At 45.4% G+C, this 18,336-nt stretch overlaps 3 protein-coding genes and 1 pseudogene across 6 annotated transcripts in view; all 4 read left to right on the top strand.

The window, feature by feature from the left end:
- The first annotated feature begins 2,540 nt into the window (after positions 1–2,540).
- Positions 2,541–5,103, top strand: RTH (RTE1-homolog). 2 transcript variants are annotated; one of them, XM_048695529.2, is made up of 3 exons: positions 2,541–2,695; positions 4,030–4,307; positions 4,404–5,103. In XM_048695529.2, the coding sequence occupies exons 2-3, from the start codon at positions 4,074–4,076 to the stop codon at positions 4,782–4,784; spliced, it is 615 nt and encodes a 204-aa protein (XP_048551486.1). In that variant the 5' UTR covers positions 2,541–2,695; positions 4,030–4,073; the 3' UTR covers positions 4,785–5,103. The 2 variants fall into 2 exon arrangements, with proteins under 2 accessions (XP_048551486.1, XP_048551487.1); XM_048695530.2 differs by having other exon boundaries at positions 2,542–2,695; positions 3,973–4,307.
- Positions 5,104–7,244: 2,141 nt separating this feature from the next.
- LOC125531122 (chromatin remodeling protein SHL) lies at positions 7,245–11,086 on the top strand. 2 transcript variants are annotated; one of them, XM_048695528.1, is made up of 5 exons: positions 7,245–7,480; positions 8,219–8,567; positions 9,284–9,352; positions 10,074–10,221; positions 10,780–11,086. In XM_048695528.1, exons 1-5 carry the CDS (start codon positions 7,393–7,395, stop codon positions 10,804–10,806), a joined length of 681 nt encoding a protein of 226 aa, XP_048551485.1. In that variant the 5' UTR covers positions 7,245–7,392; the 3' UTR covers positions 10,807–11,086. The 2 variants fall into 2 exon arrangements, with proteins under 2 accessions (XP_048551485.1, XP_048551484.1); XM_048695527.1 differs by having other exon boundaries at positions 10,777–11,086.
- Positions 11,087–11,201: 115 nt separating this feature from the next.
- LOC125531124 (putative GTP-binding protein OBGC2) lies at positions 11,202–16,850 on the top strand. Its single transcript, XM_048695531.2, has 9 exons — positions 11,202–12,042; positions 12,147–12,238; positions 13,098–13,181; positions 14,387–14,464; positions 14,714–14,914; positions 15,024–15,131; positions 15,589–15,663; positions 15,779–15,963; positions 16,362–16,850. Exons 1-9 carry the CDS (start codon positions 11,424–11,426, stop codon positions 16,444–16,446), a joined length of 1,527 nt encoding a protein of 508 aa, XP_048551488.2. The 5' UTR covers positions 11,202–11,423; the 3' UTR covers positions 16,447–16,850.
- Positions 16,851–16,989: 139 nt separating this feature from the next.
- Positions 16,990–18,336, top strand: part of LOC125526528 (uncharacterized) — a 49,304-nt pseudogene continuing 47,957 nt past the window's right edge. The window contains exon 1 of the transcript XR_015602868.1: positions 16,990–17,223. The product of XR_015602868.1 is annotated as an uncharacterized LOC125526528 (transcript). The remainder of the gene's footprint in view (positions 17,224–18,336) is intronic.

The raw sequence follows: 18,336 nt of genomic DNA, 5'->3' as shown, positions 1-18,336 counted from the left end.
TCCCTTCCCATAAGCTTAAATAGTCTTGATCTCGCGGGTGTGAGATTGTTGAGTCCCTGTGACTCACAGATTACTTTAAAAACCAGTTTGCAGGTGCCGATGATATCGTGCAGATGGCGCAACCGAGCTCAAGGAGGAGCTCGATGAAGATCGCATTCTTTGTGTTGTTTCGTTTCCAGTTGATCAGTAGTGGAGCCCAGTCGGGGCGATCGGGGATCTGTTACATTAGGGGTTGTCTTTCTTTTTGGTTCCGTAGTCGGACCTTGGTTGTATTCTGGTTGTTGTAATGCTATTTATGTATTGTGTGAAGTGGCGATTGTAAGCCAACTCTGTACCTCTTTCTTATTCAGTACATGGGATGTGTAAAGATTACCCCTCTTACGACATTGCCTACAATGTGGTTATGCCTCTAAGTCGTGCTCCGACACGTGAGAGATATAGCCGCATCGTGGGTGTTACAATGTGCCCGAGGGACATGATTGAACATCCACACAATCCACTGCCAAATATACAAAGCATACCTTATAACTTTTGGTAAATTGCCAGTTTGCAACTTTGCATTATGACATGTCAGTCTCGCATCTCTTTTTGCGCGCGGAGGGGGGTGGGCATTTCTCACTGGCATAGATGAATTTTACAAAGCTACATATCACACTAGAAAGAAACCATTCAATTGCAAAGAAAACTTGTCAGCTTTCAAGAAAAGTGAGTAGCGTAAAGAAATGATTACTTCTACTTGTAATTGTCGAGCAGCTGGTATGTGTCAAACCTTACCTCCCTATTTAAAACCCCCTCCGTTCTGAAATGGATATTTTGGAATGAAAGGTATTTCAGAATGAAAGGGGGTAACAAATATAATTACTACCTGCATGTGGTAATTAACCCATACATCATTATCTAACATGTGGTAATTAATCCATACATCATTATCCAATAATATACAATCACCTTTTGCTACCTCAAATGTCTTCCATTGGAGCTGTAAGGAACAGAAAGAAACTAACAAAGCTCCAGGCAATATTAACCTACATCATAAACAAATGTTTGCATCTGGATTGTCTATCATACATGTATGAGCAACATTGTATTGTGCACTCTTAGATGTTAGTGGGTAAATCCTCGTAGCGAGGCGGCCGGCTGCGAGTAGCGCTGGCGACTCGTTCGATTGTGGGTGATCGAACGCTCCTCCCTTTGCCCATGTTTCATGAAACCGCTCCGGCACGTGTCACACGGTTGGTGGGTCCCAGCGACCACTTTTTGTTGATTCCTCCTCTCCTTTATCTCTATTCTTGGTCTTACATTTTCTTTTTTTCTTTTTTTGCGGGGTTGGTCTTACATTTTCATCTCTTCCCTTTCTTTCATCTCTCATTTATCTGAGAACGCCATGAACGCCCTTCCGTCTGAACGCGTACCTTTTACTCCCCATCCGCCCTCTTACCCCTCTCTCCATATCTGCGACCATGGCCGCAGTGAGTTGTAACGACGGTGCGATGAGCTGGAAAAGGAAAACATACCATAGGATGCTGCAACGGCGACCACAGCTTGCTGGACCAAACCCCGGCGAGTAGCGATGGTTGCCGCGGCGAGCTGAAACCACAGTCACAGTTTACAAGTTTTTTTTAGATTGAAATAGAAAGTGAGTTGATCCTATGGTTCCCACACATCGGACGCACCACGTTGTCTAGGAGCACGGTAGCATGCCATGGGTGGTATCACAGGTTAGAGCGACTCTAATAGACCCCGCAAAAACTTGACCTGTAAAACGCGTTTGCAGTTTCACAAAGATCACGTTAGCGGGTCGAAAACTAGCGTGGCCGAACAGATACTGTAAAACAAACTGTAAAACTGAAATAAAGAGCTCCTTCTTATAGTCCGGCCGTTGCCGCTCCTTCCTCGAGCCGGCCGCGCCCAACCCCGTCGGCCGCGCCCCGTCGCCCGCAGGCCATGCCCCGCCGCCCGTCGGCCGCGTCCCATCGCTCATCGGTCGCGCCCCATCCCTGCTGGTCGCGCCCCATCACCGCGCCGGTCGCGCCCAGCCTCGCCGGCCATGCCCCGTCGCCTCCGTCGTCTGCGCCAGCCTTGCCGGCCACGCCCCGTCGCCTTCGTCGTCCGCGCCTTGCTCTATTGCCATGCGAGCCGTGCCCCTTTGCCTGCCGCGTCGGGAGGATTCCGGCGGCCAGGCTGAGATCATGGGAGGCCACGACGATGTCGAGCTCGTCCAATTCGAACCGACGGCGATCAATTGCGGTGTCTAGCGGCCTTTTTTGATGTGCGGTGATGAATTCCGACGAGTTTAGGGCGGATTCCGGCAAACTCCGCGACGGCGTGTTTGCTCCGACGAGGCTTGACCGGTATACGGGGGCCCCTAAATTCGGCCTTCGAACCTCCAAAGATAAGGGTTTTGGATGTGCATTTGCGGTGGCCTTTAAAATTTTTACGGATTAGACCACTTTTATGGTTTTTGTTCTGAATATTTTATTTGCCTAAAACTGTAAAATGCAAAAAATTTACGGGTTTGACCACTTATGCAGGGTTACTAGAGATGCTCTTATTTTCCCCACCGCAGCCATCTCCAAGCACGAGCTGCATCTCCTAGCACTAGCAGGCCCCATCGCCGTCGCCGCCGCCGCCGCCGCCGCTGGTCCTCGCCGAGGAGAAGGCGTCAGGTCGATCTCCGCGAGGACTCCCTCTCTCGGTAAGTCCAATCTGCAGAAGATAGCGGAACCGGAATCATACCTACCTTTTCTGCTCGTGTGCTTTTCCTGCCTGAACCGGACGGGCGAACCCTATCTATGACCCCCGCGTTAGGTTTCGTAAAATAATTTCCTCCAGCTTTCTTGAATCCCAGTAAGCGCCGTACGGGGAATGTTGTTGGTTGTCTCGAATGGACTGGTTCAGTTAGGGGATTTGGGATTTCCTTGGTGCTCTTGGATCGGTGAAACAGCCAATGGTCCAGGTCCTTTGTTGGTCTTGGATTTGGCGAATAGGCATTATCCTGTGTCCCGTCTCCTGTGGGACTGGATGTGCGGGAGCAGAATTGGCATTTAAATCAGATAGAAATTGTGTTGAGGTATGCTGGTTTTTTCTAGAATGTGCCTCCCAATCATGTTAAATCTCCTTAACCACAGTGGATTTCCGGCTTCGTTGATTCCAAATATGAGAGTAGATTAGATATGTGGAAGAACGCTTCCTGAGGGATCACCTAGGTGGATCCGTGTGCAAAATGACATGATTTAAGGCTTAATATCATTTCTTGAGTGGTTGACTGTTATAGTAATCTTGACAAAAACAAGTGTGTAAAAATAATAGTCTAATTAGAGAATTACACAGAATATCTGACCATATTACTGTGATAAAATTTGGTTCAATCATACAGAGGATTGTAGAAATCACTTTGGGATGACAATGCAGGGAGAAACATTATGACTGAACTCGCGCTTTCTCAGAGAACACGAGCATCCTTTTGACTTACACTGCATAGCGATAGGAAATAGTATGGTAATTTCCTTATGTGATGTAGTTGCATTTTTGGCACCAGCCTGTCAATAGCAGCAATCAAGTTAGTCCGCAACTTTTTTGCTTGGCAGTTCTCCTCAACTTAATAGATATCGAGAGTAGAATAGATTTACTGCGACTGTGCTGTATTCATGCTGTTTGTGTTATTATTTCAGCATCTTAAGTATTCCCTTCTATTTTATATTGGTACATCACACTTGCAGTAACCATTTGGTCTAAAGGTGCTATTATTCTTATGGTTCATTTGAGACAACATTTGACCATTAAAATACAAAGGTAGATTTATTTCTCAAAATAAGAACATCTGCCTGCCTAAATGCTGCTTGTGGATTTAAGTTCTTGCACTTGTTTTATGCTCCTTGTTGAATAGAACTTCTTCAATTCTGCATGTGCATGCCATTATAAATGTCAAGTACTTGGCATCCATTTCATGTGTTTTTCTTGTTTTCCTGACAGCACGAATGTGCATTCTTCTTCTGATGCTATTTTTTCTGCAACATTCCTCTGGAGCAGTTCTCCCTTGAATCTGGATCAGCAGCTTGAACTAGAGTGAGCTCATGGAAGCTGAAAGAAGCCAGCTTAGTCCAATCGACCCAAGAAGAGCTCGGTTTCCTTGTTGCATAGTGTGGACTCCCATACCCTTCATCACATGGCTGATGCCATTTATCGGTCACATTGGTATTTGCAGAGAAGATGGTGTAATCTTGGACTTTGCCGGTCCAAATTTCGTGTCAGTTGACAACTTTGCCTTTGGAGCTGTTACACGCTATATCCAATTAAATGGTGATGAGGTCTGTACTTTGTGGTTTATATACTAATATTTACGCAGCATTCAAATCTCAAATCATACTATTACTCACAAGCCGTTAATCTCTTGTCACACGCAGTGCTATAAACTTCTCGACACCGGCGCAGAGACGACATGGGATGGTGCTCTGAGGAAAGGCGTGCAGGAGTTTCAGAACAGGAACTACAACCTGTTCACCTGCAACTGTCACTCCTTCGTCGCCAACAACCTGAACCGGCTCTTCTACGCCGGCCACGACAAGTGGAACGTGGTGAGCTTGGCCGCGGTGATGTTCCTACGGGGCCGCTGGGTGAGCGCGGGGGCCGCGGTGAAGACCCTGGCGCCATTCGTTGTGGTGCTTGCCCTTGGGGTTCTCCTCGGCGGCACGACGTTCTTGCTCGGCCTCCTCGCCTTCGCCGCCGTCATGACCGGGTGGTTCCTCGTGGGCACCTACTGCATCAAGGGCCTTGTGGAGCTGTAGCTGCAGCACACCGGGCTTGAGTTTGGATTGGGGACTTGGGGGGTCTCCTTGTGATTCCTTGTGCCTTCTTGTAACCTTGTCTTTAACTTGTGCATCTTCTCATAACCTTGTACATCTAACAGTAATCGTGCTGCAATTAATGTTGATTCCAAGATTAATTGCAATTAATGTAATTGATGTTGTTTCCAAATCAGGATTAATGTAATTAATGTTGTTTCCAGATTGTCGGTGGTGTGAGGAACATATCAGGTGCGGTGTGTGCTTTTTTATAAGCAAGTACTCCCTCCGTCCCACAATGAGCGGGAATGGTCTTTTTGTCTCCTACTGTTCTTCAAGTCTGTAAAACGCCGTATGTTTATACTCCCTCCGTTTTTATTTACTTCACATATTAGCTTTGATTGAAGTCAAACTTTACAAAGTTTGACCAAGTTTGTAGAAAACAATAGGAACATTTATAGTAACAAATTTATATGATGTGAAAGTAGTTACAATGATGAATTCAATGATATATATTTGGTGGTGTACATGTTAATATATTTTTCTAAAAACTTGTTAAAAGTATATAAAGTTTGACTTTAGACAAACTTAATATACGGAGTAAATAAAAACGAAGAAAGTACTAGATAGACGAGCGATAATGGTCTTTTTGTCTGTCTTAAAAACTACTCTCTCCGTCCCATAATATAAGAGACGGAGGGAGTAGTTACCAAATCTAGACGGCCTCAGCGCGTTAATTGGGACCTGATCATATCCAAATTTATTTTAGTTATATATATTTTCTAGGTCATCCTATATAGATAAATAGTTTTTTTGCTAATAGAATATAGATAAATAGTTGATCCTTACTATCTCTGACAACGTTGCGAGTTGCATGCAAAAGGCTCCTTCATATGTTTTGGTGGTTCTCGCTCCGGTCAGTTTGCCTTCAGCACCCCACATGCAATCCATGCTTTATGGATTTTGGTGGTTCTCACTCCAGTCAGTTTGCCTTTTGCGGACAAATGTCAATCCATGGACGATGGTTTGACATAGGGGAAATGATTGTGCTGCGACGATGGTGGGATTTCTAGCCCAGCGCATGTAATTACTGGGATCATGAAAAAGTGACGGCGACAATACATGTTGACTTCAATGTGGTGCTTCTCGAGTACCCTATCTTGGGCTCCGGGGTGAAAACCCTAGGTAAGTCCTGAGTTGATTCTACATGGCAATGATGAGGTTCGTGCGTCATTACCTTGTTGAAGGCATTGTTCAGATATGCTCGGACTTGTTTTTCAGGGCGAAAATCTAGAATTTGGCCCATGATGATTGAATCCAATAATGATGGGTTGTTTACTTCCTGAAGGTGTTACTGATGAAGAACCGGCGTTGATGTTGAGGAACCTTTGTGGTTGGTGCAGATATGATCTTTGTAGTAGTTTGGTGATTGTTGTTTTGATCGCTTTATTTTTCTTCTTCTCTCGCTTAGGCATAGTTTTGGTTTTGTATGACTTTGGTCCTTGCCGACGTATTTTATCTGTGTGCATCCTAAGTAAGCAGAGGTCGGGTGTGTGCTCATTATGTTTGTATTCACTTGATGCTCATTTTGAGTAAATAAAATTCACCTTTTATCGAAAAATCTCGATTCTCTCTACATGCACACAAGCCACCTCATCAATCACACTAAATATCTCTTTCTTAACATGCATGAAAAACACAAACTCATGAAAACATCATGAAAACAAATATTCCAACCAATCCCAGGGCAATGCGCTAGTTAGATTAATAGTAAATGGTCTTTCTTTATTTTTCTTCCAGCTTTCGTCCTCAAACTGCCGCCCCCCTCCCCCCCCCCCCCACCCCCACACACATAATCAACTTAGCCAAATTGCAAATTCAGCCAACTTGCATATATTATCTCCAGCCCAAATTATCTGTCTTAGATTTTTGTAAACACGAATGTAGTATCTAACACTAAAACATGTCTAGATAGAGATGTTTCACAGCTAACTCTTCATACGCCTCTACTAAAAATGCGCCATATCCATCGCTAAAGGCCCTGTTCGGAACGCATGCAGCTTGTCCAAACCAGAGAAAACCGAATTCACGATGAAGTATATCTGTTCAAAAGTTGGATGTTTCGTTTTGTTCAAATGAAATAGACCGTTTAGTGATTTAAACGATCTTATATTAGTTTACGGCGGGAGTATTTGATTTCAAACCTTTATGTATTCTCGGCACCTGAAGAAACGACCCGTTTCTTGGTGTGCGATGTCTGCATTCCCAGCAGGCCACCATCGGTCACTGACCACCGTCCGATGGCGATAACGGTGGGCCCCACCCCCGGATCGGACGGCGGAGGGGCCGCCCGCGCGGCGCCGGTGGGCGGGCGCGACGCGTGGTGGAGCCCTGTTGGAGTCCAGGGAGACCGAAAGAGGACGAGAGCGAGAGACACACACGCGCACAGTCACACCGAGCGAGAGAGAAAATAAAGGGGGCTCGTCGGGCTCGCGCAGGGCCGAGAGAGAAAAAAAACAGAGAGAGCTCGCTCATTCCCATTCCCATCCCCATCCCCTCCCCTCCCCTCGTCGGAGCCGCGCCGCCGCCTCCCAATCCGCCGCCGCCGCCCATGTCAAAGACGCCGGGGAAGACGCCGCGGACGCCCAGGCGGATCCTGGAGTCCTACACCATCAAGGGATCCGACGGCGTCATCCGCCGTGAGCCCTCCCCTCCCCCCTCTCGCCCCCCGATTCCTCCGTTCGTGATTCCAGTCCAGTCCGGTCTAGTTTGTTTCCGATATTTTTTCGGCGGATTTTCGGGTGCCCGGGCGGGATTGTTCCGATTTCGACGGGTTTGGGGGGCCGCGGTCATGCCAGATGTAGAATCTGCACTCGCGCCCCCTAAAGAAAAATCTGGTGTTAGCAAGTCGTGCATCCTGAAATGGTCCTAGCATGCTGTAAATCCTGGAGCGTTCTTTAATTTTACTGCTTTGGTTTCTTAATCTACTTACCTTTGAACATTCGGGGGAGACACTGTCAGTCAAGAACTGGGGTTAAGCTGGATTTGGGCTTTAGCAGGGTTAGTTAGTGTCTTCTTTATATCACTCGGATTAACACTTACTCCCCAGTATGCACATGGAGCTGAGGACTTGAGAGTAGCTCTGTCGGCCGAAACCCTAAAAGCTTATCTTTGGGTACAATGTAAGTCTTTTTGCTAACCCAGCCAAAAGGATTATGATGGGAGGTTATGTGGAGGCTTATCCTAGGCTGCACAACTTGCATTTCTTGTGCTGAAATTTCCTCAGTTCAGGATGTTGGCGGCAATAGTTCGTCGTAAAGTGTGATAACCTTCTGCCATATCAGTCCTGGGGCAATTAAACATCGCTATCCTAGTCTTGTTACTACTACTATCCAGTTTTAGCTTACCATTTAAGTCCATGGTCTGTTTTGTTTCAGCTGGGGACTCTGTGCTGATGAAGGCGCCCGACACATCAAAGCCTCCGTATGTGGCCAAGATTGAGGAAATCGAGGCAGCAGGACCTCGGGGCGCAAATGTCAAGGTTAAAGTGCGCTGGTACTACCGACCGGAGGAGTCCATTGGTGGGCGCAGGCCATTCCATGGCGAGAAGGAGGTGTTCCTCTCTGACCACCAAGATGTGCAGAGTGCTGATACCATAGAGTGCAAGTGCAACGTCTACAGCTTCCGGGACTACACCAAGCTTTCTGCTGTCAATCCTGAGGACTATTTTTGCCGCTTCGAGTACAAATCAATCACAGGCAGCTTTGTGCCTGACCGCATAGCTGTGTAAGAATTTAAACGAGCCTCTGTTTTTCTACGGCACATCTTACTACTCCCTCTGTAAACAAATATAAGACGTTTTAGGTCACTACTTTAGTGATCTAAAACATCTTACATTTGTTTACAGAGGGAGTACTTCATAATTTCATTATTTTGCTAGCATCTTTAGACAACTAGTTTGATGCTGAAGGCAGTTGAGCAAAGTGTGCATTTCATTTGATGGTGTTGAGTGAGTCATTGTTTCTTACTTTCTTACAGTTTCCTCCGTGGCTCTAACCTATGATTTTTTTTCCCTCTAAAACCTCTGGCTTTGTGCCCCCATGGTTGATAATTGATAACTTGTTCTCTCGTTACCATGAGAGATGGGTTTATAAGAGATACTCTCTACTGTAACCCTATTACTACTCTCTACTGTAACCCTATTACTCCTTTTGGGACATAATTCACTTTGTTTTGGCTATGTTCTGTTGTGCCAGATTGAACTAGGTACATGGTTTACCGGTAATGTTACTGCAAAGTCTGAGTCAGGGGAGCCTTTATAAGACCTATCTTGCAGATTTTGGCGAAACTATATCTTTGCTCTCTTGTAGCGCTCTTTGATTAACATGCATATTACCTATTAGGATACATCGTATCTCTCTTTTATGAAAGACAAGACATGTTTAGTTTTTTATTTGTACTAATTAACTGCCTTTCCATCTCTTATTCTAACAACACAACAGGTTTTGTAAGTGTGAGATGCCATACAACCCTGACGATCTTATGATCCAGTGTGAGGAATGCTCTGATTGGTAAGTTTCAGTTGATGCATTCGTTTAGTTTCTCTATACCAGAATGGTTGTAACGTGGAGACTATCTTGCATTTGTGTCATTCAATGAAGTCAAGATGTTCAGCATCCTATTACCTTTGTAAAAGCATTTTTTCTCACTAGCAGCAAAGCAACTAAATTTCACAGGTGCAAACTACACAACCGATTAAGGGGCTCTAGCAGGCTAAAAAGTTAATCTACCACTGGTTACTGCAATTTGGTAGTCTGATACTGAACATCAGAGAAGATTAATTAGTAATAGTAGTTCATTTTGGGCCAAGTGTTGCATAGTCAAATTCCTGGCTTCATGCGTGATTGTTTGAGCTCATGCATGTTTATAAAAGTGTGGAGACAAGGTGATTTGGGCAAAAAGTACTTGGAATAGATAGCGATTCCGTTATGTGATATCCACCTTTGAGAGTTGCGCTTTCAAGTTCTTGACCTTTTCAAAGATTGTATGGTCTTTACATGCATTTAGTTTCTGCAATTAAAAATTGCATTACTCCTTTCAACAGAATATTTATAAATTCAAATAAGATAGCTAGTTGAGAACATTATAGTCTTTCTTCACATACATCATCCATTTTCATGTATCAGCCACTCTGTAGCACTTTCAGCTTTTCTGACCATTTTGGCAAAACTAGTATATCTTTGAATAGTAGTTCCAGAATATCTTGTTGATGTCCTGAAACATTGTCCCCAGGTTTCACCCTGCTTGTATTGGAAAGACCATCAAAGAAGCAAAGAAACTTGAGAATTTTACATGTGAAGGTTGTGTTGCTGAAAATGGAAATGGAAATGGAGTCAAGAACGAAAATTCCCATGAATCTACAGGCGAATCAGATGAGAAGGTAAGTAATTTGATGCTTTAATTGATTAAATTGTTGCTGCATTGATTCTTAATTTGTATCACTAGCAAAACCAACGATGCATAGGATCTTCTAATTTAGTGGAAGTAGGCATAGATGATCTTGTATTTTCTTTCCTTTTGATATAGCCGTCATGTATTGTTGGAGGCGCAGTGGTGAAGCACTCCCCACTTGTGCCAAGAGGTCCTGGGTTCGACGTGGCCTCTCTGCATTACACTGTGCAGGGGTAAGGCTTGCCTCGTATAATCCTTCCCCAGACCCCACCTGGCCCGTCCTTTTTAGATAGCTGCCATGTTTTATTGTAGGTACAAATAATTGCTTAAAACCAGGGGCCCATCGGCCATTGGGACGCAAATGAATGGAAATGCATGAATGAATAGAAGAAACACCAAATGGAAATGCATGAATAGAAGAAACACATGAAGAACAGCAACGAAACCTAGCATAATTTATAACGAAACTTGACATAATAATTTTATAACGACTGGTGGCATGCTTTTATGAGTTGCGACTAATTCATCTCTGCCCTACATTCAGCAGGTGCAGTCGAAGCGGCGACGGCGGTGAAGGCGAAGGCGATCTGGACGGGAGTCCTCCATCTCTTCACGCATGTGATGCGGTGGATGTACATTGCTGTTTCCAGTTTGATGTAGAACGAACCTGTATTGAGAGTCTCTTCTAGAGTCTGGCAATCGGCCAGTTTGCGACTTTGCATATCCATGTGGACCTACCTGTTAGATGGAGTCATTTTTCTCTCTTCTTTTTTCCATCCCCCTTGTGTTGACATGGACAATGGTGTGCTTGAACGTCCTTTCTTCATTGACTAGAAAAGAGGATTTCAACTTTTTTTCTTCTTCTTTTTTGATTTGAGGGGCGAAAACAGGTATATCAACGACGCTGCGGGTAGGAAAAAGTTTTTACTTTTTTGAGGGAACAAAAAGCTCAAACTATGTTTTGTAGACAAAAAAAGTTCAAACTATCTCTCGCTTGAGTGAGGAAAAGGCACAAACTAAAGCCCCGGACGTCGAGCTTGAGGCGTGGCAAATTGGCCCAGTACGAGCGCACCATTATGGTCCGAGCCCACGGGCCGCGCCTCATCAACGGCCCATAACTAAACCCCGCGGCGGCTTATCCCCAACCCCGGCGCTGCACTGACTGACACCACCACCAGTGGCAGCACCCCAATGGCGACGCTCCTCCTCCCCTCCCACACGGCCAGCCACCACCGCGCCGTCTTCTCCCGGGGCGCGCACCACCACCTGCTTCTCCAGCGGGAACTTCTCAGGGACGCCCTGCTCGCGCCGAGGCGCAGGCCGATCGCGGTCGCGTGCCGGGCGGCGTCAGCGGCGGCCAGGGCCAAGGCTCCCCCGAGCGCATCCCCGCCGCCGCAGGCGCTAGCCAAGGAGGCGCACAAGTACTTCGACCACGCGGTCGTCAGCGTGCGCGCGGGGGACGGCGGCCACGGCGCCGTTCTCAACATGCCGCCGGGCTCCTCCGCGGACGCGGCCACCTCGAAGCCCCGCGGCGGCGGCAGGGCCGCGGACAAGGGAAAGGCCAAGAAGGGCAGCGGGAAGAAGGTGTCGTTCAAGCGGAACTACGACGGGTCCGTGTCGCTGCCCGTGGGCGGGCACGGCGGCGACGTGGTGCTGTACGCCGACGAGGCGGAGGAGTCGCTGCTGGGGTTCCACGCCAAGGCCCGGCACTGCGCCAAGAGGGGCGGCAACGTCGGGGCCACCGGCACCCTCAGCTCCCGGATGCACAACGGCTCCGCCGGGGAGACGCTCAGGATACCCGTGCCTGTAGGTTTGTAGGCCTGCTGCTGTGAACGCGGAGCAATTTTTGCTCTGTGGCTCTGTGAGGTTAGGCGTCTGACTCTGATGATGCCTTGCCTGCTCACTGAATTGCAGGTACCGTTGTGAGGCGCAAGAAAGGGTCTGTTCTTGCCGATTTGGCTCATCCTGGTGATGAGGTGCTCGTCGCTAGGGGTGGACAGGGCGGGGTGAGTTGGTAGATGTTAATCTGTATCGTCGTGTTAGAATGTTAAAACAGAGTGACTGAATTTCTGTCTGCAAATGCGTACGACACTTGGCAAACATTTCCACAACTATGCTAGGAGCCATGGGTTTTGCTTCAGCAATAGCAGACCCAAGTTATTCCTTATGGACAGCACAAATTCTATAGAGCTTAGTAACCATTTCACGATGATGCTCTGGTTTATGGCACTTGCAGGAAAACTGTGTAAACTGCTTGCGAAGTATCGGAGTTAACCAATTTTAACATGTCAAGACGCATTTGTGTACTTTCAACACACTTAAGTTGAATCGTTCTACCCCTGAAAACCTGTATCTGATAATATACCCAAAGTGCATTCTGAGGGCTGTATCAGTGTCTATAACTAGATTGTTACCGGGTACGATTGCGTTACCAGCGGATGGCATTTAGGACAGTAAAATTGAGCCTAATCCCAGCCCTCGCACGCCTCCTTCATTTTTGGCCATCCGTTTTAGTGACTGAGGCGTTTCTGACCGTCGGATCTGCTGTTTCTTACGACCTCCACTGCACGTTAAAATTCCTGGCCCAGTTGTCCTAAAGGGCTGCTGCTCCGGGAGAAAATCTGAGTTTGTCTATAACCAGGTGGGTATGGAGACAATTGCAAATCTCACTGTGACTAGTTGAGATGGCGATAACCATGCCTATTCCTCTGAATACAGATTCCAGTGTAGCTGAGTATGTGAGTACCTCATGTAAAACAGTGTAGTGGACACTTTTCATTGTTTTCTGATATTCTTTTTCATTTGGTATGATACATATGCTTGCTATCATTATTATGGTTTTACATATTTACTTCACTTTTGCAGATCAGCTTGATCGATGCGCCCGATTACAAAAGAGGGAAAGCCATGGCTTTATCGCCTAATGTCATGCGTGATGTTACTGATAAGGTAAGTTGTTACCTATGAAATAATCCTGGATTTGATGGTATATATTCGATGCCATTTTTACCAATAGGTTGTCTTATTAGGGTCATTAAATCAGGGAAGGATTGATCAGAACAAAATGCTCTGTGTTTCTTATAATGCACTGCTTGTTTAGTACTCCCTCCGTAAACTAATATAAGAGCATTTAGATCACTACTTTAGTAATCTAAACGCTCTTACATTAGTTTACGGAGGGAGTATTTATTTTTATTTTTGAAGAAAACGCAAAAGCTCTGCATCTCATTATATTGAAAAGGCAGGAACAAAGTTAATTACATGCCCAAGCAGGGCAGGTAGGAAACATTAAACACAACAAAGGCAAAGGCGCTGCCAGGATGAATCAGTGGACATCCCAGCCTTCAGGTTGACAGGCTGCCAACCCAGCTGCTCCCACGCGCAACCCTCATCAGCGATGTCCCTAAGAAGGACGTTGGAGTCCAGGCGCATGTTGTCAAAGGTGCACTTGTTCCTGTGCTTCCAGAGCATCCAGGACGTGGGGAGTATGGTGCTTGCAAGTTGCAAGGGCTTTGCGCCGTTCCTTCAGAGTCCTCTGCTTTGCAACGTCCCACCAGTCGATGAGGGCTTCGGGCCACAGGAGGGGGCATGGATCCAGGAGAGGTCTTTGTGCCAGACGATCCTGTAGAACAGTCAGTCCACAAGGAGGTGGTGCATTGTCTCCAGAGTTTGGCCGCAGAACATGCATGATGGGCTGTGCGGCATGTTCTGGTGAGCGAGGCGCTGAGCGGTCCTGCAGAGAGGTTCATGGTGCTGCATTGTTTAGTGTTTATGGTTACTCTAGTTCTACATAGATAATAATACCACTGGTCCATCAGAGAGCATAGTACAATCTAGTTCTCTGCCTCCACTCGAAGTTCTCGCACGTCTAGCAATACTGTTTACATGTCTCCAACTGATGCGATGCCCATCGCAAATTGGTAATGAGTGATAAACAAACAGATGCTCCGCCGCTAATGCCAATGAGTACATAAGAATTCTTTAACAGTACTGTACACCAAATGCGTGGTATTCGGTGTTATCTGATCCTATCAGTATAGTTTAGGATTATCCAAATATTTCAAATAACAACATCTTTATTTGCTGACTAGTTTTCTCCATTTTCACCTCTACTTTTTTTGGGTGTGATTTTGTCTCATCTCCTTTTTCTGTAGGTATTAACGCATGGCCAGCCTGGTGAGGAAATAAGCTTGGAGTTAATCTTAAGGGTGGTTGCAGATGTTGGCCTTGTGGTAAGAGTGTTGCACTGCTACATAATGGATTTTCTCTCTCTTTTTTATTAGGAAAAAGGTGTTCAGATCATTTTCTATATACAAGAGTCAAGAGATGACTCTGGGTTAGAAGGGTTGCAGTTGCTAAGAGTCCCTTCTGTTTCACTTTTAGGGTTCAGTGTTGGATTATCAGGTCTTCAAGGCTTGCTTCAGATCTATTTCTTTGGCATATCGCAATGTTGGCCTAATCGTCTTCATTTGCATTTTCAGGGACTTCCAAATGCTGGAAAATCAACACTTCTATCAGCTATAACGCTTGCACGACCAGACATTGCTGATTATCCATTCACTACATTAATGCCAAATCTTGGCCGGCTTGGTGGAGATCCCACTTTAGGGGCGTTGCAGTTTTCCTCTGGAGCAACATTGGCAGATTTGCCGGGTCTTATTGAGGGCGCTCATCTGGGCAAGGTGCCGTTTACCTTTGTGTTATTTGCACAATGTTTGTTTGAAGGTGTCGTCTTGTTGCTTCCCGTGGTTAGCCTCTGTGGATTTATCATGTGCTTTAATTGCACCGCAGGGTCTTGGTCGCAATTTCTTGAGACATTTGAGGAGAACGAGGGTAATCGTCCACGTCGTTGATGCTGCTGCTGATGACCCTGTGAACAATTATAAGATTGTCAGAGAAGTAACTAATTGCTTTCATCATTCCCAAGTCCTATTTTGTTTTGAGAATTGCAATGACATTCACTATATAATTTGTCCATAGCTATAACCCTGAACCTGGAAGCTACACTAGCATCAGTAGTGGGACAGTTTGTTATTTATTGTTTTCATTTGTTGTTAGCATAATCTTATTGCCCTTTGTATATAGGAAGTCTAATCAATAGAACTAAAGGGAAGGGACTGATCAGAGTAGCGGCACTTGCACCAACAATTCTGTTATCTGTTAAGTATTAACTATTAAGATCTAGTTAGTTGGAACTTGGTAGTAGGATCTGTAGGATAATAGTTGCTTTGCTAAGGGATTGCAAAATCTTATTTCAAATGTAAGCCTTGTGAGAAAACTGAATCATATGTCTATGTTTAGTTTCTCAAGTATAGTCTCAATGTTGAATGATCATCTGACAATCATCTCTGTACAGGAATTAAGGATGTATAACCCCAAATACCTGGAGCGGCCTTATGTTGTGGTCCTGAACAAGATTGATCTTCCTAAGGTGCAATTTCCTACTTAATTTGGATCAAACTATGGTTTCCCTGGTTTTTAGCATTTAGTTTTCTAGATCTTTCTTGGCATGATTGGTGCCCTAACAATGTTTTTCTCCGTTGTAGGCCCAAGATAGGTTATCTTCATTGGCACTTGAAATATCTTCAGTAGGCTGTGGAGAATGCCATGACAAAAATGCCAGCAAAGGAAAACTAAATGAAAACTTCAACAGACACCATACCTCAGAAGATGATGATAAGGAACTTGGAGACTACCCAAGGCCTCAAGCTGTAATTGGCGCAAGCGTACTGTAAGTCTTCTCACCAGACCAACTTAACACATTCTTTTACCATGTTCACTTAAACAGCTCGTAAATCTGTTGGTCTGCTGATCAATACAAAACCGCGCTTTGCTTTTCCACCTCATCTCTTCTGGGGTCTGGGGTGCTTGATATATTGTATGATCCGATCCCTAGTGCATGGGGAGACTAATATCTGCTGTTTTCATTTGATATTTGATTAATTTGTAAGCCTCCTCATGTGACACTTGCATTATTATCACACCATGAGTTTTCTCGTACACTGCTTCAAATGTCCTCAAGTTGTACAAATTCAACACATTTTCCCCTTTAATTCACTCGGTGTCGCAAGAAACTGTTCTCTTCTTCTGTTATAAAATGTCATTTCCGTTGTTTTCCTGCCCTTGCAGGAGGCACATCGGGATCGACGAGATGCTGAAGGAGATAAGGACAGCCCTGGAAAAATGCTCTGATCACATGTTACCAGGACCATGAATCTAAAAGCCTGCACGCTTGGAGCCCTTAGCATCAGTCCAAAACCCAGAAACTATCGAGCTTTTGATCGAGTTGTTCTTCAACAGCAGCGGTTTGCGACACTGTTGGCAGTTCCTGGAGTACAAGACCACCACCAATCTGATTGTCCGAGTTGTTGACGCGGAGAGCTTGAGCGTCCGAGCACGAGCAGCTGCAACCATCCACGCTGGCTGTGCCTATTTGGCTCGTCACACTGCCATATAAAGGGGGAGAAAGAAACTAGCTGTATGAAATTCTGAAGAACTGATGGGGACTCGTACTACCTACTGCTAGTAGCTACTAGTGGAACTCATCATTTGTAATTATTTCCGTCTGCTTTATTATTAGTATTAGTATAATATGACAAAGCTTTGGCCATTCTGTTCCAGTTTTGATTCACAATCACATAATGCCACTTTTGACACACGGCGAAACCTGACACAAGGACCGGTTCCCACCAACCCCGCACGTTTAAAAGGCGTATATAAATGTATGTATGTGTCACTAAAGGAAGGGAAGGAGAATCTTTAAAGTGGTAAAGATGAAGATTTTGGGGTGGCGACCGGTATGACATGCCCATCAATCAATATTTCTGAGTCGTCTTTCATACTACTACTACTACTACTATACCACACTTGACACTTGGTGGGTAACCTAGGTCATATCCGGATTCATCTCTAGTCGGGTGCTCAGCTCAGCTATGCGGAGGTCGAGGGTTTCTCAGCAAGATTGGACTCCGTCCTCCTCCGCCCTCCCCAGGTCAGTTCCTTCTTGTAGATCTGCTCTGCTCCCTGGGTTTGCGATCCGCTGTGTATGAATCTGCTTGAGTGCATCCACTGCGCTGTGAGGACAGCTTTTTGTTTGCTGCCATGATCATAGGGGCACTCATGATTATTTTGTGATCCTCCGTGTTGAAATCCATCTAAGCTTGCGACGAGGGTCGCGCGCTGCCGGTTGGGTTTCGGTCTTTCGGAGCTGCTCCGCCGACCGAGTAGCCCCCGCACCACACTACGTGCCGCCGTTGGCTCGTTTGTTGATTGCTCGTCCATATGAAGCCGGGTACGTAGTAGGATAGATCCAGTGTGCACTAGATTAACTAGGAAGACGCCCAGATGTTCCGAGGATCCAGAAATCTGTTGTTAAGGGAAGAAAAGGCTCGTACGTATTTCTTCTTTTACGGAGCAATTTTAACATGGTCACCCTTACCGAACGGACATATTCCAACGGACTTTACGGAAAGCATGAATTACTCTCCCTCTTACCCCCTCTTTTCACATGGAAGATAAGAAGGTAAGATTAATCAAACCCACTATTTAATGAAATCAACGGTTCAGATTTATTATATATTCTTACCTCTTATCTGAAAAGAAGATGTAAGAGCGACCATGTTAAAAAACCCTCTTTTTCATGAGATTTTTTAATACCTTTTAAAATGATTTATCACCTAAACTGATCGTCCAAATTACAAACTGTTTTCATCGCGTCAAAATCCTTAAAATTAGATTCCATATTAATAAGTTTCGAGAACTTCTTTTCTAGCGCAACTTGTATTCCCCATACAAACTAACTAGGACCTGTACCCACTGTTGTAACATACTTGTACCCCCCACCCCCCCCCCCCCCCTCTCAAAAGAAGGCCGAAATCATTGTTCAAACCTTGTCAGAAAACCTTAGCACGAAATGACCTCCCTTGATTTTTAGTACGATTTTACCCTTTTTAGCAACGCCAAGACTTGTGGCGTTACTGCCCCAAATAGAAACGCCAAACCCCCGGCATTTTTGGCTTGGCCCACATAGATCCATCCAATTTAATGAAATCATTATATCTTCCACAACCTCCTCATAACCAGGACTTGTAATCCTAAAAAACGT

The sequence above is a fragment of the Triticum urartu genome, chromosome 5A (genome assembly GCF_056163025.1).
Source record: "Triticum urartu cultivar PI428250 chromosome 5A, HENAU_Tu73, whole genome shotgun sequence".
NCBI lineage: Eukaryota > Viridiplantae > Streptophyta > Magnoliopsida > Poales > Poaceae > Triticum > Triticum urartu.
The sequence above is the reverse complement of the archived record's forward strand: the minus strand, read 5'-3'. Positions and strand labels throughout refer to the sequence as shown.